At 38.7% G+C, this 26,655-nt stretch overlaps 1 protein-coding gene across 1 annotated transcript in view; it reads right to left on the reverse strand.

Annotated features, from left to right (window-relative positions):
* Positions 1 to 26,655, reverse strand: part of LOC144631040 (proteasome activator complex subunit 4-like) — a 41,426-nt gene that overhangs the window by 9,252 nt on the left and 5,519 nt on the right. Inside the window, exons 9-42 of the mRNA XM_078489404.1 lie at positions 24,625 to 24,714; positions 24,062 to 24,120; positions 23,469 to 23,675; positions 21,502 to 21,688; positions 19,388 to 19,474; positions 19,211 to 19,275; positions 18,689 to 18,851; positions 17,894 to 17,992; positions 17,250 to 17,319; positions 16,514 to 16,581; positions 15,819 to 15,923; positions 15,416 to 15,520; positions 14,838 to 14,995; positions 13,346 to 13,441; positions 12,597 to 12,655; positions 12,405 to 12,467; positions 11,580 to 11,635; positions 10,707 to 10,762; positions 10,161 to 10,203; positions 9,921 to 9,983; positions 9,253 to 9,348; positions 8,613 to 8,741; positions 7,777 to 7,869; positions 6,751 to 6,846; positions 6,012 to 6,178; positions 5,780 to 5,833; positions 4,940 to 5,069; positions 4,589 to 4,670; positions 4,122 to 4,182; positions 2,529 to 2,627; positions 1,835 to 1,904; positions 1,056 to 1,181; positions 383 to 460; positions 165 to 239 (exon numbers count right to left, since the gene is read on the reverse strand). Coding sequence (XP_078345530.1) covers positions 165 to 239; positions 383 to 460; positions 1,056 to 1,181; positions 1,835 to 1,904; positions 2,529 to 2,627; positions 4,122 to 4,182; positions 4,589 to 4,670; positions 4,940 to 5,069; positions 5,780 to 5,833; positions 6,012 to 6,178; positions 6,751 to 6,846; positions 7,777 to 7,869; positions 8,613 to 8,741; positions 9,253 to 9,348; positions 9,921 to 9,983; positions 10,161 to 10,203; positions 10,707 to 10,762; positions 11,580 to 11,635; positions 12,405 to 12,467; positions 12,597 to 12,655; positions 13,346 to 13,441; positions 14,838 to 14,995; positions 15,416 to 15,520; positions 15,819 to 15,923; positions 16,514 to 16,581; positions 17,250 to 17,319; positions 17,894 to 17,992; positions 18,689 to 18,851; positions 19,211 to 19,275; positions 19,388 to 19,474; positions 21,502 to 21,688; positions 23,469 to 23,675; positions 24,062 to 24,120; positions 24,625 to 24,714 — 3,255 coding nt within the window. The remainder of the gene's footprint in view (positions 1 to 164; positions 240 to 382; positions 461 to 1,055; positions 1,182 to 1,834; positions 1,905 to 2,528; positions 2,628 to 4,121; positions 4,183 to 4,588; positions 4,671 to 4,939; positions 5,070 to 5,779; positions 5,834 to 6,011; positions 6,179 to 6,750; positions 6,847 to 7,776; positions 7,870 to 8,612; positions 8,742 to 9,252; positions 9,349 to 9,920; positions 9,984 to 10,160; positions 10,204 to 10,706; positions 10,763 to 11,579; positions 11,636 to 12,404; positions 12,468 to 12,596; positions 12,656 to 13,345; positions 13,442 to 14,837; positions 14,996 to 15,415; positions 15,521 to 15,818; positions 15,924 to 16,513; positions 16,582 to 17,249; positions 17,320 to 17,893; positions 17,993 to 18,688; positions 18,852 to 19,210; positions 19,276 to 19,387; positions 19,475 to 21,501; positions 21,689 to 23,468; positions 23,676 to 24,061; positions 24,121 to 24,624; positions 24,715 to 26,655) is intronic.

The raw sequence follows: 26,655 nt of genomic DNA on the forward strand, positions 1-26,655 counted from the left end.
ACAGGGACGCGTTGCAGCGACGTGTAACAGGGGAAAAATCACCTGTGCACACAAGAAAATGTAGCTTGTTTATTATATAAAAGAATCTAGAGTAACATATGCAGGGGATTACAGTCATGTTGTGATTATTATGGGACATGAAATGCTTCAAGGTTTGTATATACCTTTTCAAATTTCCAGTGTTTGCAACCACGAATGACAGCGGCGACGATTTCTACAGCACATCGTTGACTACTTTCCTACAGAAAAATAAATGAAAAAGAAATAATGTAACGGTTGTCATTGTGAGCCTGCGTGCAGACTTTATTATCTTGTAATGCGATTAGTGGAAGAGAAGGCAGGCAAGAGCTTTTAGGGGTTATGACGTTTATCTTTTAATTACCTGTGGGTCTATACAAAGTCTTTCCAGATGTGGCTTGACTAAATCTAGAAATGTGTCATCAAAGTTTCTGAAAAGACCCTGTTGAGAAAAGTATACACAAAATGATTACTGCAAATAATGCTTTTCCAAATTAGACTTCTTCAAACTATATTACAGCGCCAGCCCTTACCAGTTGCAAAACCGATGACCATCGACCGCCATCTTGTGGCAAGCGCACGGACACCATTCCGCCTTTTCCGCCATTCTCGGCACACGGACAAAGTGTTTTGTGATTAGTTCAGACGTACACTTTTAAATGTACTGATTAGTTCATTCCCCGACAAGCTTCAAGTTAACCAGGTACAAATGAACTTTTCGACCTTTCCCACCACTTTCAGGTGCACAGACAAAATGCTTTATAATTGGCTACTTTCCATCAGTTACAGAAGCAACCAAACAGATTTATCCCGGTGCTTTTGGCCTACGGACTGGTTTAATTATTCTCTTACCCACTCCGATACGATTTTTCCAACCACTTTACGATAGGGGTACGGAGAAAGAGTTTATTATTAAGGCTGGTCAATTTAAAAGAAGTTTCGCATTTTTTTTAGTTCATTGACCCCGGAAATTAGAGCAAGAATATACTGGTATATAAAATATTCACATCACTTAAGACAGAAATCTTTTCTCTAACCTTAAAAAGTACAAAGCGATGAACGTTAAATTTATCTTTTCCTTTCCTGTCTTCCAAGGACAGAAACGAAATGAATTGTGACATAAATTCTTCTTGATTAAATGCATCGTAAATTGGCTGCTCCTCCTGAAATGGAAAAAAATAATTTAAAAAAATAATTAAGTTAATTTGGACACCTGAAAAGGCGATAAGAGACAAGAGAAAGACAAGGAGTCCATTCTAAGGATGTCACGCGTCACGCAACACTCAACCAGGGGAGAACTGTGCTAAAAAGAACTCTAAAATACTGTCACGGGATATTTTCTCAACGCTGTAACAAAGTGAAGAAAGAAAATCTCTTATTTGATGGAATGAGAAACTTATGAACTCCAGCCACGGAACTAGACTGCAAAACAGTCGTTTTTTCTCAAAAGTCGTTCTAAAGTCGTTGGAAAAAGCGCTTATCGAGCCTCGCACGCCCGTCTCTCCCCAGTCTCACTCACAGTTTTGACATTGGCTCCAGACCTCTCGCTCTCGTTCGAAGACCGAACGCGTTCGCAAAAGATACGATTGTTTTGCAGTCTACCACGGAACTTGTTTTGCTCAAAAGCTACTAATGTACTAAATTTTAAAGGGTCTGCGTCAAAATTGGAAACGCCAGTCTAATCTTCACGTTTGCCAACATTGTACATTTACACATCCCTCCACACCATCGTTGGCCATCCTTAATTCCAAGAATTAACGTTAAGAATTCTCATTATTAACCGTACCCTATAAAACAATTAAAAAATCATTTTCACCTCTGAAAGTTGGTCATGTGTTCTTCCTTGAAGAGGCTGTTGGTCTGCAGGGGCATAGGTGAGCAGTTTTCTAGAAAAAATGTTAGTAGGCACATGTTAAACTTGTATGTTGGAGTTGTGGGGTAGTGTGCAGGATGGTTTTGGTTCAGTAGTGTAGCAGCTCTCGTAAGCACGTAATTCTACTGGTCCTCTAGTGTAGTAGTTGCTATTGTTTTGGGAGATAGGGGCATTGTTCCTTTTGTTTGTTCAAAGGGTAGCAAGCCATTCATGCGAGACCTTGCGAGAGCTGCTACTCGACCCTTCAGGCATACAGAATTTGACAGAAAAAATACTTAAAAATATCCCACAAGATAAATCGACTCCTATGGTACAATTTGAAAGTGAAATTCCATGAGTTCGTAGGAAAACAAGTGGAACGTCGTTTGATGGCCGTTACTGCTCTCGCAGCCCAAAGCTTCTACTGTGGCTCTTCTCAGGAATAACAAGGTAAGATTTTAGCAGTTCATCTGTAAGTACACTGTCACTTCCATGTATTCAAAACGACGTGACAGCTTTTCCCGCCAAACAACAAGAAGGCACAAAGTGGCGGGAAAAGTTGTCACGGGAACACGTGACGCGTAGAAAAACAAGTTGTAACACAACTACATTTTGCATTCTCGATATAACTGTTTACTATTTCACTCAAAACACTTACTTTGGCCATGTGTAGTAGCCCCAGTGAGTTTTATCGATGAAAACGCAACCCTCCCATTCTTTTTTCGTCTTAGGGAGAGCACTCGACGAATAATGCAGCCTACAAGGGAAAAACATTAAATGACTTAAAACTAGTGGTAACCACAGGTTAGAAAGTGCGGGCCTTGACGCACTTAGAACTGAAAGGCACTGACTGGTACGAGAGTGCGTAATGTTAGATGGCAGTGTCGATAAATAAATGATAAAATGGACAAAAGACAATGGTATTCCGAGTAACGCGTCACGCAAGGAATGTTCATTTCCTATTGCAGCGAACCAATCTATGTTGTTGATTACACAGTTTTGTGAAGTGTAATCGAGCACTCGTTGTGAACTGAGATGTGTTTTTTTTCTCAGTCGGTAAACTCGCTATGTTGTGCTTGCCTTTTGTTAACGTGGCGCGATTAATGAAAAATCACAATTATTCCGAGCAACGCGTCACGCTTTAATAATTGCCGCGAACCGGCCGCGAACCAGTCAGAGTTGTTTTTTGATTGACAGTTGATTGTGAAGTGTAGCCGAGCACGTGGTGTGAATTGAGATGTGATTTTCCTCGGTTGATAAACTCGCTATGTTGTCAGTGTTATAACGAATTCCTCGAGAATAACCGTTGCTGGAATCATTCGCTTTGCCGTTGTTTTATCTGTGATATAATCACAGCAAATTTTCTCAAAAGCAGCACCTATAAAACAACGTCTACAAATTGTAATGTTTGCAATCTTCCATGTGACAGAAGCGTAGATCTTATGTGACAAACTGTTGAGAGATTGACTCATTTTTCGCATTCTTATCGTTCTTAGAGAAGAGATTTTTCTCTTCCGGTGTTACGACAAACTATCGTGATTGACACATTTTTCGCGTTCCGATCGTTCTTAGTGGAAGAACAAAATTTTCAACTTCCGGTTTCTGTTCGCCTATTACCCTATTAACGTGGCGCGCACGCGTAAAACGCAATCCGCTGGTCACTGTCAAGATTAGGGTTGCGGACCTCTCTTGGGCCCGCAATAATGTGATAATTAACCTTGTAAAATTCATTAACTATTCATGAGGGTGCAAACCAATCCCAGCACAGTATTCAGATCACATGTACACGACTGTAAACCCCAATACAAATCAAACAATAGAAGGAACTTTTGATACAAACTCCTGCTCAGCTAATTAGTATTCATTAACTTTTGATGCAGATCTCTACCGAATCGCATAACAATACTCTGCATTCAATGTATTGTTTTGAATTCATTTCACAAGTAGAATAAAATATTAGCGTTCGATCTGTATGGGCGTTTACAATGGCTCGACTATCGGCCCGCCATTGCAAACGCCCATACAGATCTCCCGCTCATATTTTATCTACTACATATTTAGCTAAGAGATGATGCATTTTTAACTCATAGCTGAGTTCTGAGATCTACAACATTTACTGAAAGATGAGAAATCGCCGAAAATTTTACTGCTAACTTAAACTCCAGCACCCCCATCAGGAACTTATTACAACGCAACAAATATGGACAATATTAATCAACTGCAAATCAACCGTCCGAATGTCGCTTCTTACCATCCGTTATCCTCCCGATCTCCAGGCTGAATAACTGTTGTTGTCGGTTCTGGTAGACCAGCTGGAGGCAGAACAAGAATACGCCGTTTGTTCAGTATACTTATCCTGACAAGTCAGCCCGTCGACAATTTAAGATTCGATAACTATGAACTATACGACTACGCGTTTTCCTCGTCTTACCGTCGTCTCTCTGCCCCCTCCCCCCTACCAACCCTCCCCCCTTCCCCCCGTCGGCAGAATAAGCGGTTTTTCGTCTCGCACTTCGCGCTCGCCGTCACCCTTCACGTTTGCCTTTCGCGCCCTTCTCTGCTCAACTGCTTGTTCTACAGGCTAGGCTCCACCTTGCCCAAACTGCAACTAAGAAGACAGGTCTCGTATATGTGGCTATGATTTGTTCCCTTGTGACATACAATGTCATATACCAGAATATCTTGACCTGCAGTATGAACTCTCTATGGCCAACTTACCAACAGTGTAAGGATTGACAACTATTTTGGCATGTGGTCGTTTCTGTTGCTTGAGGATGGCACCAACGGCATCTATGGCAACCTAAAATTAGATGCCGGATTTAACTACTAAGTGATGTAACAAATCCAGTCTTTCTGAAAGCATTCAAGGAGTGCCCGACTCTTACGATCCACTGCAAACCGCGAACTTGGTTCATTGCCAAGAAGCGAGCAACAAACGAGCCCCTTTAGGCTCGTAACACAACCCTTCTTCCCGCACGTAAGGAAGATTGCGTGACGCGTCGTGGGCCACTTAGGCACACCGCCGAAGGATTTAAGGTTACAATTAAGTATAACTTGTACATTAGTTACCTTTCGAATTGCCAATGCGTCATGATTAAGGAATTTCACACAAAGTTTCACCGCGTTTGCCGGCAGAGGAACATCATAACGAATTAACAGATTGAGGAAACTGAAACAGATCTGGAGGTAACGCCAGCGTCTGAAAAGAAAAGAATATTCCGAGTTAAAAATGCAAATTATCCATCCTTATCACCACACATCTATTTTAACATAAGTTTAGATAATCACAAGGTGCCATAAATATTTATCCCCTCCTCCCCCGGCTCGGCTATAAAGCCCTAACCCCACCCCCAGCAGTTATGTAGAAGTTGGTAAAAAAGAAGACGTGAATGTGAAACAAAAACATTCAAAAAATAATAACTAACCCTTTCATTTGCAAGTTTTTCCCCAAAAACTCATTTTTTTAACCGTTAGAGTGAATTTTTGGTGCTACGATGTTGAATTTACCTAAACTTTGCTAGGAAAGCACTTTTCACACTGCAGCAACATTTTGATAAAGATTCCATGTAAAAATGTACAATATTTCACTTTGGTGCATGCGCATAAGCCAAAATTTGGACTTGGACTGAAAAGGGGACCTTGTATTGGCCTGTTAAAGCACCGATTTTGCACCCAAAACGGATCGTGTTTTTCTTTGATTAGCTCTGTCAGAATGCAACCGATGTTCAAAATGAAACGTCCTGTAGAAAGGTCATTCCTCGTCCTATCAGCTGCTTATCTCAAAAATCTGCTGACGTGCTTATTAATGACGTCACAAGTGGTTCAATGACCGCGCCTCCAAATAGCGCCCAAATGCGCGTTTGCATATGAAAGGGTTAATAATTTAGAATGCATGGAAGTACAACTTACAAGCCATCGCTCTCCAGCATATCCACTAACGTGCTTACAAGTTTATGATAATTCCTGAAACGAGAAGAAAGGATTGAGTTGAAAGCCTTCAAGTTAAGTTCTCAAGACTGACTGACTGTCTGACTGACTCACTGACTCACTGACTGACCGACCGACCAACCGACCGACCGACTGACCGACTGACTGACTGACTGACTGGTTGTTTGATCAGATTCACTGATTGTTTGATTACCTGAGATTATTCTCTCGAGTGTTATTCCAAGCCTCTTCGCTCTCTTTCAGTTCCAAGTCGCTTGGCAGAGCTGTTCCAGGATTTGAGGGTGGTTTAAGATGACTCTGTGGTGTAGGTCCAATTGAAGTTAAAAGTCGCTTAGCTTGCTCAACTGCAGAATCAGTAACCTAAAAATTAAAGAGTCAATAAATAGTTAGATATATAAAAAACATCGATGCGACTCAACAAAGGCACGAAGACAACTTCCAGATTATCAAGCTATGACAACAACGCGAAGGCTTTCTGGCCTTGTTCGTACACCGTTCTGATATATCAATTAAAATAATTTTTTTTTTCAATTAAAAGAATTTGTCTTCAGACATATTATTTTAAAGAGACGTTGCCTTCAGTCAGAAAGTGTTCACGATTACTCCTGTGGGTAGAGGTGGCGGGAGGGGGAGGGGGAAACACAACCATAAATACATAATATGTGTGGGTATACCGTTATGTGCCGCTGTGAAGGGTCTGGATTTCACGCTGTTTAGTCTGGGATAGGATATAAAAATCAGAGCGTTTTGGCCTACAATAGGGTATCATTTGCCGGGAAACTGCTCAGTGGTATGAAGAATTAAGCCTAGACAAAGGAATTCAAAGAACCGTACATAAAGAAATTATTTTTCAATAGCGTAATGGGGCGGCGCTTAACTCTCATTTATACTTATTCGCTTATACAACAAAATTAAATTAATGGACAGCTTACCATTCTGCTAACAGCAACCGTATCATACTTCTTCACCATTTTCTCTGCCAGCATGGTCATCAAGGTGATAATGGAAGGCTTTTCCGAATGGTCAGCCTGTAAAGAAAGTTCATATCAACATACAGATTCTCCTAACTGGGCTCATCAGTGATCATTTTTTTTTATTCTCATAACCTATAGGCTTGTCTTTGTATGAAAGTGTTGAGGAGTAAACAGATGCCTATCAACAGCAAGACTACTGCTTGGTTAGTCTACTGTAGAAAGCATTGTTCGAGCTGCCCGACATTGGCTAACCAACCAAATTTTCGTGGATCGCTGTGTTTTCTAGTTATTGAAGCCCGTGAAAGCTTCTGAAACTGTCTTGAACGCAGTTCCAGCAGACATCAGTTTTCAAAATTCCTTGACTATTCCCTGATAAAAAAATAAATAAATCCCTCGCCTTCTCTTCCAAAAATTAAGAAAAAAAAAAACATCCCCAATGTCACATTGACCTGACACGCTTCTTCCAGCTTTCAACGGTATTAAATCAGCTGTGTCATCATTTCAACTTTCCCTGACGTTTCTTCAAAATGACAATTTTCCCTGACCCAGAATTAAACTCTCTGATTTTCCCCTGACCTTTAAGAATTTTTATTTCCCTCTGACCATTTGCTGACCTGTGGCAACCCTGTTAAAAGCTTCGATCTTCTGGCGACGTCAAAAATAAAGGTCTTGACGAACCTAGTGGGTTCTGTAGTATTAAGCGGCTAGGAGAATTGCTACTCCCCCTGGATGGGAAACTATTCCATCGCAAATTACACCCTAGAATTCGGTCAGACTTCCCTAACGATTGTACCCATTTAAACACCTGGGTGGAGAGAGGCACTGAAAGAGTAAACTGTCGTGCCCAAGAACACAACACAGTGATCCCGGCCAGGTATCGAACCCGGACGGTTCGATCCGGTGACTATTGTGCTAACCAACTCGCTCCAGTGTCAGCCAGGATTTTTATTGCTTGGAAGAACACTTAAATTATAAGATAAGTACCTGGACAATAACAGGCCAAACATCAACCATGACTTCCCAATAATGTACTATTAGGAACAGCATGCGATTATTCAGCAACACGTAGAGTGCACCCTGAAAACAAGAAATAAGAGAAATAAATACAACAACGATCCATAGATTCAAAACTGTTTTTATTTATAAATTAAGCTCCTCTGTCGGTATTAAGAAAGCACAAGAATCAAAGGTAATTGAGCGACTCTTGATTGAGTGCCGTAATGGCAAAACCAAAGTAATTACTCTAGCCAATCACAATGGGCACAGACAATCTGGTGAACCAATCAAAACTCGAAGCAGATACATGTAACCGGCGTGAAGTGCGGGAAAACGTGTGTGAACGAGACACGATTGGTTGTAGTTTTGCTCCTGATTGGTCGAGAAAGTGGCGCGAATTTTTTTAAACCAATCAATAAGCGTAGTAATGCAAAACCAAAGCAAACGCGAATATTACTTTCGACACTCAAGTGACAACCGCTCTAAAGGTATTAACTACTTAAAACTTTTAAGAGCCGTATCACAGCTGAAAATAAAACCACGGATAAACAATTTGGCGATATACGCCACTGTTTGACCGTACTCGCAACATTTACAGTTCAACAAAGACCTCAGAAACATTGGCTTCCGCAACAAAATTTCCTCGTTCGTTATAACTTTCCAAGGTTTTTACCACGCCTAATTATGTCTCGTTTTTAGAGGGAGTTGACTGCACACATATCAAAGCAATGATAAAATGCTTCAATAGAATCCGAACTCAACAGCTAAGAGAAAAGAACAAATAAGCTATAGTTGCATGTATGTAGTAATAATGATTTACAAACCTTAAACTCTTCATGGGTGATGTCAGGATTGTTTTGTAGCTTGGATAATGTTGGTGGTACCAAGGTTCGAGCGAAGTAATCAAACACATCGATACAAGACGACAGTACTCTTTGAGCTTTGATGCGAACCTAATAATAATAAAGAAAGCGTTCACGTCTCACCAACACAGTTGTAATGACAATTTTACGCCCCGTCCGTGCACTAGTCCGGATAAATTGTCCACCGAAAACGGAACTTTTCGAAAACGAAAACTGTGGACGGAAAACATTTTGAAAACGGGACTTTGCGAAAACGCCGTTCTTCAAAGTGGGTATTTGAAAACGCATTTCATCCGTTTTTGAGTCCAAATTTATCCGGACTAGTGTAAGCCTCCCACGCAGGAATTTTTAGGGGCGATCGTGTTTCACTCCTCCCCACAAACGCCTGCCTTACCGAGGCCAACATTTCTTTCCCGAGAGGAGTGAAATAAGATCGCCCCTAAAAACGCCTGCGTAAGTGTGGACGAGACCTTAGCGTAAACTTACTGCACAAGCAAGAATAATAACAGCAACAACGAGACAACAATAACAACAGCAACTGCAGCAACAGTAGTAGCAGCGAGGAAGAAATCTACTCGTACATGTACATTACAAGACATACCTCTGTGTAAACTGTTGTTGCAAGTTTAAACAAATCGTCCAACAGCACTTTATGAAGAGTTGTTAACTGCGTTGAAATTCTGTCAAGAATACGCATCTAGAAACAAGAAAATGTGTGTATACTGTAGTTTTCTAACATAGGTGATAGATTCTAGAATAAAAGCATTAACCAGACGTTTACAATTTACGGATGCTTTTCTTAGGGGCGAATTAGACGGTTCGATTATCGCATGCGAAACGCTTTTGCCATCAGTGACTACTACAACACGAATCGCGCGTGTAAATCAACCTACCAAATCCTTACTACAGACGCGTGCGCGTGTTAATAGTCCGAAGTCATGTCGTAAGCCTGCTGTAAGCTTGTCGCGTGCAAAAAAAAAAAAAAAAAACGCACCGGGTAATTCGGCGCCTAAAATTATTTAATTTCATCCTTCAAAACCGTCTTCATACGCGACCGTTGAAGTTGAACTGCTAATGGAAACAATTATGGAGGCAGAGCGGACTTGTTTTAAGTTTTTCACAAGGGAAGAAAATGTTTTAACTCACTGCGAAACCCAAAATTAAACATGAGATCTTCTCCCAAAGTGAACGATTTGCATGAAAATTCGAGAAAATATCTCAGAGCGTGGCTTGTTATAATTTAAAGAAAATTTCTGTGGATAAATGTACCTCGTGTTGTAGCTGGACTCTTTCAATAAGCAGTGGTCTTACATGTTTCTTCTTTCCTGCAAGCTGGATAGACAAAAAAATGCAAATGACAATTAGAACCGAAAGTTAAGATCTTTTCTTTCATATTATTTTCTTGTTCTAAATGTTGACAAATGGGATTAGAATATGTGCGTCAGCCTCACCGCATGAAAGTAGAGTAACGAACGAAGGCCTACAGTGTAAGTTGTCAATTTATCATACCTTATCCTCCATGGCTCTCTTAACAGCACTTGCACTGCGCCATCTGTGAAAAGCGAATCACAAATAAAGTAAAGAAAACATATATGGTAACTTAATCAACTGATTTCACGTCAAAGGCCCAGTTTTACTCATTTGGCTTTGCGCTGTTTCTAGCGTTTGTAGTTATTTTTGTAATGTTCTCGTAGTCTGATAGTCTCTGGTTTGATAGTCATTTTAGTTCACATTTTTCTATTTTAAGATGTGTACTTGTATTACTTAATAAAAGCCTTTCTAGGGAGATTTAATAAGTTAATGCATTGTATGCTCCCACTTCAGACAATATTGGGTAAAAGAGACATGTCCTTGAACTGCAGTCGTAAACCTGAATGACTGCATCCGTAGTCTAACACACTTACGATTAAGCCACTACAGCTCAGACACACTCGCCAACAGAAGAGAACAAACAAGTCTATAACAAGCTTCATTAGAGGTATGAAAAGCAACGTTGCAAAGTAACCTTGATAAATTTCTTGAAGTAGAAGGGGGTCAATATAAAAAGTACAGTACCTGCTATCGAACTCGTCTCTTTGTCCTCCAACGTGGAGCATTAGGAGATCGTAGATCTGTTTATTTCAAACAAAATGACAAGAAAAGTCATTGGTAGAATTGTAAAGGGTAGTTGTGATATGAAATGTTTTCACGTGAAATGTGAAATAACTCCTCAGTTTACCTCGTGAAACATATGTATGACCTGCTAAATAGCAATAAGACGTGGTTTACCATAACCTATAATTACGTGAATTAAGTTTTAGTTTGCCGTTAGCTGTAATTCTACTATTGTCGCCTGAAATTAATAGTCGTTTAATTTTCTTCATTAACATATTTCATCTCAAGCCATTTTTACAACATCTACGTCAAGAAATAAAAGAAGGATTGTTGAAGGAAATCTGAACCTTACAAAATAGTTTTAGGATAAAATCCTGCACAGCTGGCAATTTACTCGTTTCACCTCTTGGAAGAGAAATGCTAATTTATCACATTTTACCGCCAACAGTTTTCAACCCAACAGTTCCACGCTATCCGTCTTTATTAAATTCTCAACCTCGGATATTGCATTTCTAGCTTTCTGATTGGTTCACTGAATCCCGGTTATCAGCTCGTATACCTATGTTTGACCTTATATGGGAAATGAGTGCGGCAAGCGCTGCTTAGCGTAAGCGCCACAAATTTTCCCGCCTCCTCATACTATCACTTCATTTACATCTAAATGAAATGTCCATTCGATTTAAACTTAAAGAAAAATTTAATAAAACAATCATTCCATTCGCCCTTGTTGGATACGAGTCGTTATAGCCAACGAGGCGCGAAGCCACCTCGTATCCAACGCGGGCTTATATAATAATTGTTAAATACACCAGCGAGGAAGAGCATGTTCCTTACCTTGACAATAATCAAAAGTGCTTTCGTATCATCCTCGTGATGACAGAGTAGATGATCTACAAAACAAAACAAAATATGTATATGTTATCCATAAACGCTGTCAGTCCGCTAACAAAAACGTTTTCCATAAACGAACGCTGTCAGGCCGCTAACAAAAACAGTCTTTTTAGTCACACCTTGAGAAAAGTACCTGCTTACCAAATGAAAGCCGCTAACGCTACGAAAATGAATTACATTAATACAAGACACCTATAATTTATTGTGTAGATAAGATTTGATCGTTTGACGAATGTTTCACACTTTTGTTTCACGACAGAATTTAAAGATTTCAATTGACAGTCTACACTGTGAGCAATTGATAGATTTGCTTGTGTGAACAGTCACAGAAAGACAGAGAATAAGCGCAAATGAAAAGAAGGTCAACGAGTCGAGGCGAGGCTAAAAAAAGCAAGGGGGCGACAGTTATTCTTCTTGTGGATCCACAGGATTTCAGTTACCACCCTATGTTTGTGTGGTCACAGATTGTCAATATAATTTTTCAAATTTCTTTGAACTAATTGCGATTGTAAATATTTAAACTCCCTCAAGTCGTCTTTTACGACTGTGTGTTCGCAACAAAATAGTGAAGTAGAAATATTTTTGCATCGTTTAACTTTGTTTTTATGCGTTTTTCCAGCGATTACTATAAGTAATTCTTAATCATGACTAAAACCATACACATGAACTGTGAATAGACTAGAGGGTGAAAAAATGGTCCTTAAATAGTAAACTCCTCAAAACCTAACTTTAATGCATTACGTGTTTATAAAGAGCTGGCAGTTTTACCGAGCAGTCTGTGGATCAACTCAGCTATTCTTGCTCGTGAATTGTGTTCACCCATCGATACATCTGAAAAAGATAATATATTAGATGTGTGATTTTGAGTTCCGTTACAGGGCACCCAAACTCTATTAGACAAAGATATTCATAAGTTTATAGAACTAAGAAAAATTGAGAAAAAGCTAATGCAAATGATACCTGGCTCCATCGAGACAGTGTTCTTAAATCTTCCACGGCTTACGAGAGTCTTAAGGCCTCTGCAAAGTTAATACAGAAATTGCGTTTTTAAAGAAAATTCTCATCTGTTTCCCCATAGTTTTGGAAGAATACATTGCAGCAATGCCAGTCGAGAGCTTTTACTCGCTAGCTACGCCAGTTGCGTTAACTGAATACCAAATCATTGATATATACACTGGACCGGCAACTTTGACATTCACAGTAATACAATTTACCGTATTTACTGGCAGTTTGGTGTGATTATTTCGCATATAAATGTGTGTACTCAGTCTGGGCGCAAATGCTATTTTCTGCAAATGTTTGTTAATACACCCCAAAAGGTTTTGATTTAGCATTTGATTCGTGTTGCTTTAGACAACGAGCACGAGTTTTTCATTAGCGAGTTGTAAACGATGGGCAATCGAGTATTCTAATGGTTTTAGTGGACGCTATAGATTGTAACGGTCAAAAACATACTACGGATTTTCAATAGAACTCGCTGAGTGTCTTTGAATCCTGATAATAGAGAGCGCTTCGAACGTTTGACGGTAGTTATCAGAGTACACAACGTAAATCAACAACATTAGTACCAAAAACTCGCGGCCCAAATGGGATAAAACATGTAATAATACAATTATCAAAAAATAATAAATAAAAGAAAATAGAAAAAAAAAAGAGTATGTTCCCTGACTGCCTGTTAACAGAATAACGATAGAAAAGCAGACACTTACAGGTTTTCCAACGGAGGTCTCTTCCAGTCAGGTAACAGAATGGCAGCACCAGACAGACACCCACAGATTATATTCAGACACTGCTGGAGTTCCTCCCTGAAGACGTAACAATAAATATCGTGTTAGGGCCTGTTTACATGATTCCGGAATGACTTTCATTCCGGAACGAAACTCGTTCCGGAATGAAGTTCGTTCTGCATTTACATGGCAGAGTCGACCAGTTCAACCAAAGGCATTTTCACGTGCGCGGTTTTCGCGCGAGATCAAAACAAGATGGCGCATGTTTCACGCAAACATGTTTTTGTGCCCATTAATTGCCGTATCTGCAATTTTAACAAGTAATTTTACCATAGAGCTGCTTCTTTGGGCTAAACAGTAAATGCTATAATTTTGTTTTTTCGCTCAGAATTCAAACTGTGGAGTCCGTATGCGGTTTCATGAGTTGCAATTTCATCTCGAACGAAATTCGTTCTGTGTTTACATGATACCAGAATGAAATGTCATTCCAGAACGAAACTTTCATTCCGGAATGAAAACCGGAATGAACTCATTCCGGAATGACTTGACTTTCGTCTCGGTATCATGTAAACAGATACAAAGAAATGTATGGGGATGGAATGAACTCGTTCCGGAATGAAAGTCATTCCGGAATCATGTAAACAGGCTCTGCCAAAATTTACACAATGGAAAGCATAGAATGATGTCCCAGGAACTTTAAAGGAGCTATGTCACGGGGATTTCGCGGATTTTTGGTCTAAACTTTTCTGAAATTAGTGGTAGAAAACATGAAAAACATTATCTTTGAACGTCTAAAGGAAGATTTAACGATAATTTGCGAGGAAAATTCAAACCACGGCTATAAATATAGATTTCTTTGAAGACTCGCGGAAACAACTTTAAAAGTTAAGCCACAATGTTTCAAGTTGTAATCCATTTCCATTCTCGTCATCCGCAGCCAAAGACGCTTGTTAACAGTGACCATTATTTTTTAGGTTTCCTCCGACACAAATGTATATTTTCGCTGTTCAAAAATCTGTTAAAGGGACTGTGTCGTGGATTTCAGCCAAGTTTAGACATGGAAATGAGCATCAAATTCGGAGATACACTGTAATACAAATAACCTCTTAATTAAGACAGTAAAAAATACAAAAATACAAAAGAAGATACGGATGGCCAAAAGTAATGAAGATTGAAACGTATTACGATTATAGGTTTTTATATGTTGTTGGGTTGAACAGTTTTCAGTGGTAATCTCGTTTGCTTGTACAATTGTAACTGTAAAATATAATGCCCGGGAGACACATTTGGTTGCAATGAAGCTTTAGTTTTGTCATTTATATCCAGAAAAGTGATTTTTTTTTTTCAAAAAGTAAGTTTCATATCGGGTTTTTAGCAAAACTTAATAAAATTCATGAACTTAACTCAGCCGTGACACGGTCGCTTTAAAATCCGCTACAAAGCCCCTTTAAATTAACATTACAAAATGACAGACCTTGATAGTGTCAGTGATTCATCCAGGAACTTTTCAAGTCTTGTCAGCTCTGGCTGTAAAAACGTGTCCAACAGTTCCTTTGCTAACAGCTTCTCTTCCTCTGATGGTATGTGCCACTGAATGTTAAGGTTAAAAAGATCTCCTGGTTTTCCCCAGTCCTGTACGTGAGGTAACAAAAACAAATACACAGTTATTGTCAACAACTTGCTCAACACCCTTTGTTCATATTATTGATTTAAAGAAATGATACACATAATCTTACCTCTTTCGCATTTTCCCACTTTCAGTTAGTTACACTGTAAAACTATTATTCCTGGGGTTATGGCGACGCATGCTAGACTACAGTAGCCAGAAATCTGGCTGGAAACATTGACATGGCATCTTTAAGGCTGAAAACAGTTTAGCTAACTTGCAAAACTACCAGTATGTCACCCACAGAAATCCTAATGCCGGTAAATGTAGTTTTTTCACAATTTGTGTTAACTAACGTCTGTGAAGTTCAACTTAATTTCAGCAGGACATAATTTACAGGTATTTTAAGCTACAAGTTACAGAAACATAATTATACAAAAGCTCACCCTTATAAACAGATGTTCGGTTGGTGGTGTTCCAAAGTCAACCAACACACTCCTCCACTCCATGGGGTAAATCTTAGCCAGTGGTCGTAACATGTGCTCCAGAAGCTGTTGATAATGAAAGATGACAACTATTGGTCAGATGTTCTTCTATACAAATAACTAAAGAAACTCTAAATAGTTTTATTACGTTACAAGTTCTAATTATCGCGCATTCAGAGCCACAGTAGCCTATGATATGCGATGCGAAATGTGTGATGTGCAATGTGTGATGGTTTAAACTGCCATTAATAGAAAGGGTAGTGTAAAGGAGTACATACAGCAGTACCCCAATAGTTGCCATCTAAGGGACAAATTTTATATTCTCAAATTGGGGGGAGAATACAAGGCGACAAACTTCACTTACTGTAGCTCCTAAAGTGGCTGCCTCTTTGCACTTGAGGTGAATTGTAGATTTAATTGCTGCAATTAGCTTTTCTTTATACTGTAAAGATCCACTGGAGCGAACAACCTGGGGGAGATAACGCCATGCATGGTATCATCAATATCAGGGAGAAAAAAAGCAACTGTGGAGGGGAGGAAGGGAAAAGTGCATGATGCAAATACAATAAAAGATACAGAGTAAATTCTGATAGCCTCTTACGCACACGACGAATTGTTGCATGAAAAGTGTCTCGAGTGAGTAACGTCAAACCAGTGATTTAAGCAATCACAAAATAATTGTTTCTTCCCAGGGTAATTGTGAAGGTCAAAACAAACTGTCAAAAGCTACATGTACATGGATACAGGGAAAGGGATTGATCCTTGTAGACAATTTACTGTTGGTGGTGTTTGAGTGCCGTAATATTGTCTCCGATTATTTAATGGGCTGGTTTAAAAACTTTGCCCTGCCAGAATTGACAAGCCGCATGATTGTTCAAATGTAGCCTCAAATGCACACGATTAACTGCTGCATGAGAAATGTCTTGAACGATTGAGTGTTAAACCAATGTTTTGGGCGATCAGAAAAAATCGCTTCCTGCCAGGGCAATTGTGTAATAACCCAAAATGACTGTAGACGAATACATGTAAGAAAAATAATATATAAACAATCATACAAACCTCTGATAAAATCTGAAGATTCCATAACAGTTGATCATCAACCTCCTCTTCTTCTGCAACACCTTCCACTGAAAGACAGTAGTCAAAATTGTATTTTACACTGATAAAGTAATTTTCTGAGAGTTGGAAAATTTTTTATTACAAGATGTTTATCTTAGATATACTTATCTTATCTGATTATTCTGAAGAAAACTGTTCTGACTATTTTCACTGCAATGAGCAGTTTTTCATCATCATCATCATTTATTTGCCACTTCAGAATTAAACATACAAATTAAAATAACTTAAAAAGATAGGGCGAGGAGACCTCCAAGAAACCACAAGGCTTATGGGGGAGGCCACCTCGGGTTAGCAATAAGTTAGTAATTTCGCTGTGAATGTGCAGCTAGGCCAATTTCAGACTCATTTTATTAGAAATAAAATGAGTTTTGGCTAACTGCATAACCAAACCGGTTGGGGAGAGGGTGCTCCCACATGAAAGGGACAGGGATGCTCATCATCCCACTTAGGGTGTAAATTACGGCCTTCAGCCTCTAAGATGCTCAGAACAGCAAGCCAATAATTTATTATTCAGGTGTCGCGGTCTTCTGTATGGCTACATGCAAGAAAGTAAAAAACGCTATCATTTTACTATGTAAAATGTTGTTGTTCTATAGCTGATCAGGCCAAAAAGTGATTAGAATGGGTTTATCACGTTTCGCCTTATTTGACCAGTGTAAATAAAACAGTAACTTACCAGAGGTTAAATGTTCAATAACTGAACAGCAATGAGGTACAAACATCTTCAGAGTAGCTGTTGCATTTGTCTGTAATAAAACAAAAAATACATATTAATTAAAAAGAATTCATTGAAACACATATTTCTAAAGGACAGTAAAATCCCTTAATCCTCTTCAAACATAAAGGTCTTTATCAATTATCATGAGTACTTTTAGTATTGTGGTGTGTTAGTAAATTTATCTTGAACAAATCTTTGTTATTTGACCATTGCTGTTATGCAGTAACCATTTGGTACTTCCAGTGTAAAAAGTCTGACAGGTTAAACCTACTCTGCTACGTGTAAGAATCTTTTATAAACTGTATTTGAACTGTACAAATTTCTTTAAGCATTGTGCAGCTACATGTACAATTACTACATCTACTGCACAGTTAACCACACTTCTTTATTTCTTATTTTTTATAATAAATTTTTAACTCAGTAAAGTATAACCGTTGTGGTTCAATGTTATCCTTGGTTCAAATTTTGTTTTACTTTGTTTTAAATTTATTATCATACACTGTACATACCATACCCAAAAAACAACTGAAGAATAAAATTGAACCACAACATAACCACAGTCAGGAGCAGACTCTATACCAGCCAAACAGCTGTAAACTCACCCTGGCAGCAGCCCGGCACATGTCTGATGCCATCTTTCCTGCTACCTTTGTTTCAAGTACTTTGTTGGCACAAAAGGCAAACAGCTGCTCAAGAGCACACTACAGAAATAATGAACAAATAGATGTACAGCGTGAAGTCTAGTTACATATAAAAAATATTAATAAATTAAGTCAAGGGTGCACTTGGGTCAAACTGGCCCAAAGGGATGTCCTAAGCTTAATCCCAGAAGGGTATCTATAGAATAAAGCAAGTACATGTATGAGTCACGTTGTATTCGGGGGTACAGGGATAGCACAGTGGTGAAAGCACCCCCTTCCCAACAATGTGGCCCAGGTTCGATTCCCAGACCTGGCATCATATGAGGGTTGAGTTTGTTGTGGGTTCTTGTCCTTGTTCTGAGGGTTTTTCAGTCTGGCTTCTCCAGTTTACCTCCCTCCCCAAAAACCAAAACTCCTAAATTCCAACTTGATCTGAAATCCGAGGGCAACAGGTTTTTCGATTAGTAGGGTTGTTGAATTGTTAATTTGAAACTCTGTGGGACAGGAAGACTGCGATCTTTTCTACTACCTGTTATTAGTGGTGTAAATAAAGAAATCAAAAATCAGAGACAACATCAAGAACAATTTGAAATTTCAATTTAATTCTCTGAAAATTTGAAGTACCATTTGCCAACCTTATTGCTTCTCTCAGAATCCGTGATGCTCAGGGTTACCCTGTGGATAATGAAATTCTATGGAAACGATTTTAACAGGAAAATATCAGACTGATTGTTTCGGTAGTACAGAAGACTTTACCTGGAAAATCTTTGGCGAGCTCTGCATGAGGATTGCATGGAATGTCGATGCCACACCCATTCCCATCATTCCTTCCAGGGAGTGGCGCTGATCAGCTTTCATTGTGGTACTGTCCAGTTCTGACGTGTTCTCAAATGATGAGTTATCAATCATTGAAAAACATCTAAAAAAAAAAAAAATGTTGATGGACTGAGATAAAGATGCACATGGTTTAGATACAGATTATTAAAATGTTATTGTGTTATTGATAACACAATAAGGGGTCATGAATGGTCCCCTCAAAATGTCGCAGTGCTCGCAATGCTCGCAAAATTTTAGTAGCTGCTCGCTTGCTCATGCTCGCACATTTTTACAAGTGCTTGCATGCTCGGTTTTTAGTAGAGGTAGGTTTTTGAAAAGTGCTCGTTGCTCAAGAGGCTAATTTTTGTCAATGCTTAATTGTGCTCGCAAAGAAAAACGCTGTGCTGGCATGCTCGCAAATGCTCGCAAAGACCATTTGATACCCCTACAATTATTATTTACCTGTCCATAAACTGTAACACAAAGTCTTCAAACTGAGCTGTTGCTAGACATAACTCTTTCTCATCCTGCAAAATATTAATAAAAGTATTAGGGGTTTCCTTAATGCAGTGCTGTCTATGTGCAAATCTGAGCTTTCTAAAAATAATAACTATAAATAAAACAATATGTCAATGTTACCTCTGTCATCTCTACAACTCCCACAGCCTCTGAACAATCAACCACAGGCACCAGGCAGACAACAGTGGAAATGAACATAAACGTTCCCTGAAAAAAAAAAAAACACTATTAATATTTAAAGTACTGGTTCAGTACTGAACTGTAAAATTCTCACACTAAACCTTTTAATCCACTGCAAGTAAAGAACCTGTACAGCTACCTGCCATCACAAACTTTAGAGATATGAAATGTCGATGGAACATGTACACGATAGTGGAGGCAAGTAAGGATCATTCTTGAATCTTTACAGATTAAGGGCAAAGTTGTAATATTATTTTTCCTGTTATCATTCCTAATTCCTGCAGATCAAGATTTAGGGGTGCTGATTTCTTTCACTACGATCAAACTTTGTTCAAGGTAATTGAGGATTTGAAAAAAACAAGTTAGAGATACTGGTAGCCCATTGTAAATGAATGACAACCACTAGTAAGCAAATCCAAGGAAAACAAGTTTAAGGATGAAAGGACACCCATGTGAAAGGGATGGGGATGCTTGTTGGAAAATTTAAATTACCTTATTATAGGAATATAACGTTGCATTTTAACAACGCGAACAAAATGTACTCGTAATAAAATTAACGCGAATTGTCGAAAATTTATGTTAACATGTATTTAATTAACGCGAATTCTCGTGTGGTGTGTGCTTACATGCAGTTAATTAACGCGAATTTGATGCGTAGTAATTTTTATTGCAACCTGCGCTCTTCAAAAGACAAAACAACAATGTCCAAAAACAGAACTTGAGGTTTAATTCTGATAAACCATATACAACAAAGATATGTAAATAGACGAAATAGTGACTAATATTCAGTGAATGGGTCCAGGGATGGAATACATCCCGTCCTGGCTCTTTCCACTGCCTCTATTATTCCTGCGGCTTTGACGGAGAAGTAGATGACATGTAAACATAACTTTGCAGAAAATAAATGTCTCTTAAAATAACGATGCTGTAAAATAGTGTGATTTAAATTAACAATGACGTAAATTAAGGTACATAAAATTAACGCGAATTTTTGAAATTCGCGTTAATTACATGTATCGTTAATTTCCTATAATAAGGTAAACCCCTAGACGAGACCAATCTGGGTGGGGCTTGAGTTTTTTTTGGACCCTAATGGTGGATTTCCACTGACGCGTAAATTTTTACGTGCGTGAAAAAAATTAGAGACAATGTATGAACGGCCTGCGTAAACGTGTACGCAAGCCGTTCACACATTGTCTCTAATTTTTTTACGCACGTAAAAAATTACGCGTCAGTGGAAATCCACCATAAAAGATACCATTTTTAATGCTTGATCGGTCTAGGTCACTAACACAATATGACAGCTCTTCTTATGTTTTCACATGCATCTCCAAATAAGACTCTAAATTGGCTAAAAATATTTAGAGCTTTGTTCTGAACACCCAAAGTGAGACCAAAATCTGTAATCTACAATGCAGTACACCCCTAAGCATCTTCATCCCTTTCAAATTTGAGTCCCCCTAGCTTACCTCCCCACCATCCTGGGAGTTTGAGACGGCAGAAGGCCAGGGTTCAAGATATCAGACACCAATCTAATTACATTGAATACACGTACATTTCCACTTTATTAGTGATGATCACTTTCTTTTCCCGCATAACCCACAATCTTGAGCCACTAATCACTATAAATGTAAGTCGAGTCGAGCCAATGCTGGTCATTGGCAATCAGTACTAGACCATGCGCCATAATGTCACATACGGGGTTTTCCCGATTTACATGTTTACATGTATCGTGTGTTCCAGCTGCGTGTGGTTGTGCAGTTTGTTAATTTCTACATGTAGCTCCTAACGTGCATGTGAGTTGCTGTTTACTCCCAGAACCCTCCCTCCCTCATTGGTGGATTTGGTAAGTATAGGGTTGGTAAGTATTTCCACTGACTTGGTCAGTGTGACAGTGTCTTGATCTGGTGGGTGGTTGCCACTCTCAGAGCTGCCATGGATACCTGCACGCCCTGCTTGAGCTCGTTTTTTTGCTGTGGAACCACCATTCACTGTCATAGGCACCTTCCCCAAGCTCATCTATTAATGATGAGTTTAACACAGCCTACACTCACCAGAGCCTTCCTAAAGTCATTAGGATCTATTCCAGGCAACACCAGCTGTAACAATGGTAGAACATGGCTGCGGCCAGCTGGGTAGGACTCGTCTGGCCTGACAAGTGCCCTGGCTACTGATGTCACACAGTTTAAGGTGGCAGTCAACTGGTGAGGTTCGGTCAGGGTACCCAATGCCACATATAACCTTTGACAAGAAGGTATACATGACATTTAAGTGGTACTGTACATGTCAAATGTTATTGAACTACAATCATGTCGATTAGTTGGTCTGTATCGGGGAATAAGTTACTGAGGACATGAAAGACCAATGTTCACAGAATTCAAGAACAAGTGCATTTTTTGATGTTTTTGTTTTTTGTTCTTTTAAATAATTTTTTAACTTTGCTCTCTTTAAACTAGCATGTTGACTTCATCAACCATTATTTTCTTTTTATAACTGTGTTATTGCCAACGAGACAGGCGAGCGAAAACGCGAGCCTGTCTCGGCGGCAGTATATAGAGCCGTGGGTAGTGTGAGGGCTATGCAGAAAAAATCTCAGAATCTTTCAGCTCGATTTTCGTGTAATCCGGTTCCGGTAGCGATATTTTTTTGACCATATTAGGATGTAGGCGGAAGTTGTCGAAAACACAATTTCCGATGTTTTCAGCCAATCCGTTCAGCAGAATCTGTTCAGCACGTGCACACTTTGTTGTAGTTTGGCCGATCAGCGCGCTACTAATTTGTTTAGCACGTGCATGATGCATTGGCAACTAAAATTCCCAGACAAGATGCGTGTCAGATAACAAAGAGGTTTCAAATCTGTTCACTTCAAAAGCCAAAATTCGCGAACTAGAGATTGAAATACGAAAGAAACTTGAATTAAACTTTGTTTAGAATTTAATTTCATTTAAGATGAAGGCAAGAAATGCATTACAAAGCTTCAAAATTTCCAAAGCTTCGAAAATTTCAAAGTCATACAAATTTGCATGCGTAATTAAGTTAGGTCGGGCTATGAAAACAACAGGGAAACGAATTTGGTGTCGTGGATTTTATCGATCAGAAGAGAGCTATTTAGAGTTTTTTTTCGTTTCTCGAATTTATAAAATAAATGCCCTATACTTTATTTTGTTACTGGAGTGTCTAGCTTTTTTTTCTCGGACAACCGGGCCTTGAATTTTCCTTAAAGCTGTCTCAACAACAACAGTTTAACGTGACATTTGAGACGTCACGCATTGCGCGTGATGAATTATTCTCGGAACGGTGGTGGTAAAATAAAATAAACTTGTTCCATCTTTGGCCACAAAGATGGAACCTCAAATTTGTTGGATACTTACGTGTTGAGTGGATTTAACTGCAGTGTGGAAAGTTTAAAATAATTTGTTTTGGCAAATATTTGTAAAAGTTTGCTTTTTGTTTCGTAATTTATTTTCCGAGTTCAGTGGGTCATAGCAACTTTGATTAAGACCTTTAGGACTTAAAAAAAAAAAGCTCAAACAGCAGCGATAGCGGCATCGAACAACAATGGCTTGAAACTCTCAAAAACATGGAGTTTAGAAGATTTCTCACTAAATCTTCACTACTTTCACGGTATTATTTTAGAACTTTTTCCTCATTTAGCCTTCACAAAATCGCATTTTATTCCAGAAACATTCAAGATTTTCAAATAAACACCCAATGTTTATTGATCCGACCAAAATCATAAAGCGTACTTTCAGCCAAACATTTACAATTATCCTCCCTTCTTCTCTCGATCTCCCGTTGTACTCGTTGGCATTTCTACCGATAGGTACCACTAGTTAAATATACTGTTCATTGCTGTGTTCATAAAATAAGTCTTTACATACAAACTCTTTTACATTACCCACTCAACTCTGTGCAGCAATCACTATCTCTAAGAAACCCTAGTATCTAATGTTATTCAGTCATGGAGAACGAGAGCCAGAATTAAATTTTGTCTTGAAAAACAATCTAACTAGAGCCTTACTTGTCTAACAGTGTTGGTAGGACAATGTCAGGTTTGATTAGTGCCAAGTTTTGGAGTGCTCCAGCAGCATCAAAGCTTCCACTCTTGTTAAACACGGCCAGCATAACGGCTGGTTTGAGGCATTCTACAAATGCTGTGAGTTCTTCATCTTTTAGCTTTGCCTCCTCTGGGATGGGAGTCTCCCAAGAATTCTTTGGAAATCTCTCTCTAGTGAAAAACAATTTACACTGGTCAAATTTGGTAAAAATTAAGGGAATGAAATTGATCAATATAATAATCAAATCATCAATTTAGTTAAACCATAGTAAAATAAATGAATTTAAATTATTGCAACATTATTTTATTTTATAAATTATTCATCTGTAGAGTTAAAACTGCCAATAAGACAGACAAAATATATAAACTTGTCAATTTGTTACTACATTTACATGTAACATTCATTAAGGCAACATAATGATTGATGTAAATCATCCTCAGAGCCCTTAAGGTTATCATAATAATAATTACTTTAATTTATGAAAAATAATTTTAAAAATTAATAGTTAACTTGCAAAAAAAAATCAAGTTTTTGATTTCATGTTTACAGTAATTACCTGTGAAGTCTCTTGATCATTTCCTTGGGCAAGTTGTAAAGAAACCTCTGGAGCTTACCCTGTGAGAAAAGGAAACGGATGAATCTCTCCCTTTGCCTAATAACCTTTCTTTATTTACATGACTGTACACTGTTTATACTGTACATGTAGACCTAGGTAGACACTGGACCATGATAAAATGCACGGGTATGACAACAGACAGAATTGGAGAATAATACATGTAGTCCTGATACCAGTAATATTAATCAAAACTATAATAACAACACTTGTTAACCATAACCAAATAAAAACATAACAGTTGAGTTTATTTCTGACTGAGATACACAATAAACTAAAACATAGCGATGCAAATGGCACATGTAGTGTCCAATTTCCGGTACCAGGCATGAGTGTCCAACTACAGTAAAGCATACACATGCGTACATGTACATATAAAATATTCTATTGGGGTTTTAATCAGGCTGCTGATAACCAATCAGATTCAAGATATTTTCAAATTATAGTTTTATTACACATTATAACAGTTGCCTTACAAAGTAGTTAGTTTCATTATGACTACTTACTGAATAGCGTCCATTATTCGAAGGATGATAAAAAGATTCCAGTGCTTTGAATAACTTACAAAGATGTTCCTGAGTTGGACTGGAGCCACTCTGAAAGGCAACAAATTTATTTAACTTTAATTACAGAGTGAAAGTTTAATAAACAATAAGCTTATCCTTGTTTCTGTAACATTAAGCAGCTATTAATATTTCTACTCCCCCTTGCATGCATGCGATGCTTGTCCCATTTGTACACTGGGGTAGAGAAAGGCCATATAAGGTTAAGTGTCTTGCCTAAGTAAACCATTAATTTTTCCTAACACAAAGCCAGGGCTTGAACCCAGATTACTCAATACAGAGTCCAGTGCACTAACCATTAGGCCACTGGAAAAGAAAAGGGAAGCCTCGAGCCAAGTGGCCCATACTGCCAGAGCTTATTCTGTTTTTTATAGCATTAAGCAGTTAGGAATATTTCTACTCCCCCTTGGATGGGATGCTAGTCCATTGCAGGGTACCCCCCCTCCCCCCAGCATTATTTCGCCAGTACCCATTTATACACTTTGGTGGAGAGAGCCACTATGAGAGTTAAGTGTCTTGCCCAAGAACACAACACAGCAAACCTGGCCAGGGCTCAACCCGGACCGTTCAATCCAGAGTCCAACGCACTAGCCATTAGGCCACCACTCCTCCCAAAATGCAGGTGTATTCTGCCAGCAAATAGACAATTCGCCACTTCGGCTTTAGATTTCACGTGTAGTGTCACGTGACTTTTTTGGTAAACAAAGACCGAAAGTTCGGACATCTGTCGAACATACTTGTATAGTGGGTAGTATACAAGCAGAATGTCCACGACTAAAAGATGTGCTTATTTTGCTTGTAAAAACGATTCCCGATATCCTGAAACCTTAACGGCGATTAAGTCAAGTTCTCTCATTTTTTTGGCGCAACTAGACAGAAAGGGAGAAGGTAAAAAGTGGACAAGGGCATGTCATGGCGATTTGGTACTCGTTCGTGTGTACAAAGGATAATTACTTTGTAGTCTACATTTTGTCAGTAGAAATGGTCCAGCAAAGAGGGATACTTAACCTATAACTGCTGTTGCTAGTACAGAAAGGGTAAGTTCATCCGTTTAATGTCATCGATCGCAGTGATAAAGAGAGAATTTTCAACGCGCGGCCATTGCTGTTGTTGTTTAAGTTACTCGTAAAATTATTTTTTACCGTTTCTTGACATTCCGTCAGTGAAATTAGTTCAAGCAAATTCAAAGCTAACCTTTGTACCGTCTAAAACTTCTAACGAATGCGTAAATGCCGTCGCTTTTATGTCATAAATCACAGCGATAAAAATATAATTTTCAACCCGTGGTCTGTTGATGTCGTGTTTATGTTCTTCGTAAATTATTTTTTACCGTTCGTTGACAATCCATCAATGAAATCCATTCAACCAAATTTTTAAAAAGCTTCTCTTCGAACTTTCTAAAACTCTAAAATTATGAACGCGTAAATGCCGACCCTTTTATATGCAATCGCGGCCGATAAATTATCATATTCAATCTCAATCAATCGGTGTTGTATTGCTGTTGTTTTCACTTCGTTCGCTTGAAAAACGTTTTCTTCGCAGTCACTGAATCAATTACGACTGTGAAAAAATAATAAGAGTTGTGCATAAGCATCAACAGGGTTTTAGCCACTGATCGTTCAAGGTAAATTTTCTTGCTTTTATTTTTGTCTCGTTAACATGATATTTCGTTTACGATTGAGTCGCGACACCTTGGCATGGCGCGGTATAAATTCAAACGACAGTGACATATAAAGCATAAATAGACGAACTTACTCTTTCTTTACCAGCAACAACAGATAAAGGAACAGAATCACTCTTTGTTGGACCATTTCTACTGACAAAATGTAGACTACAAACTAACTGTCCTTTGTACACACGAACGAGTACCAAATCGCCATGACATGCTCTTGTCCACTTTTTACCTTCTCTCGTTCTGTCTAGTTGTGCCAGAAAAATGGAAGAACTTGACTTAATCGCGTTTAGGTTTATTAT

Source organism: Oculina patagonica, chromosome 11 (genome assembly GCF_052425735.1).
Source record: "Oculina patagonica isolate OP01 chromosome 11, crgOcupat, whole genome shotgun sequence".
In the NCBI taxonomy this organism is placed as follows: domain Eukaryota; kingdom Metazoa; phylum Cnidaria; class Anthozoa; order Scleractinia; family Oculinidae; genus Oculina; species Oculina patagonica.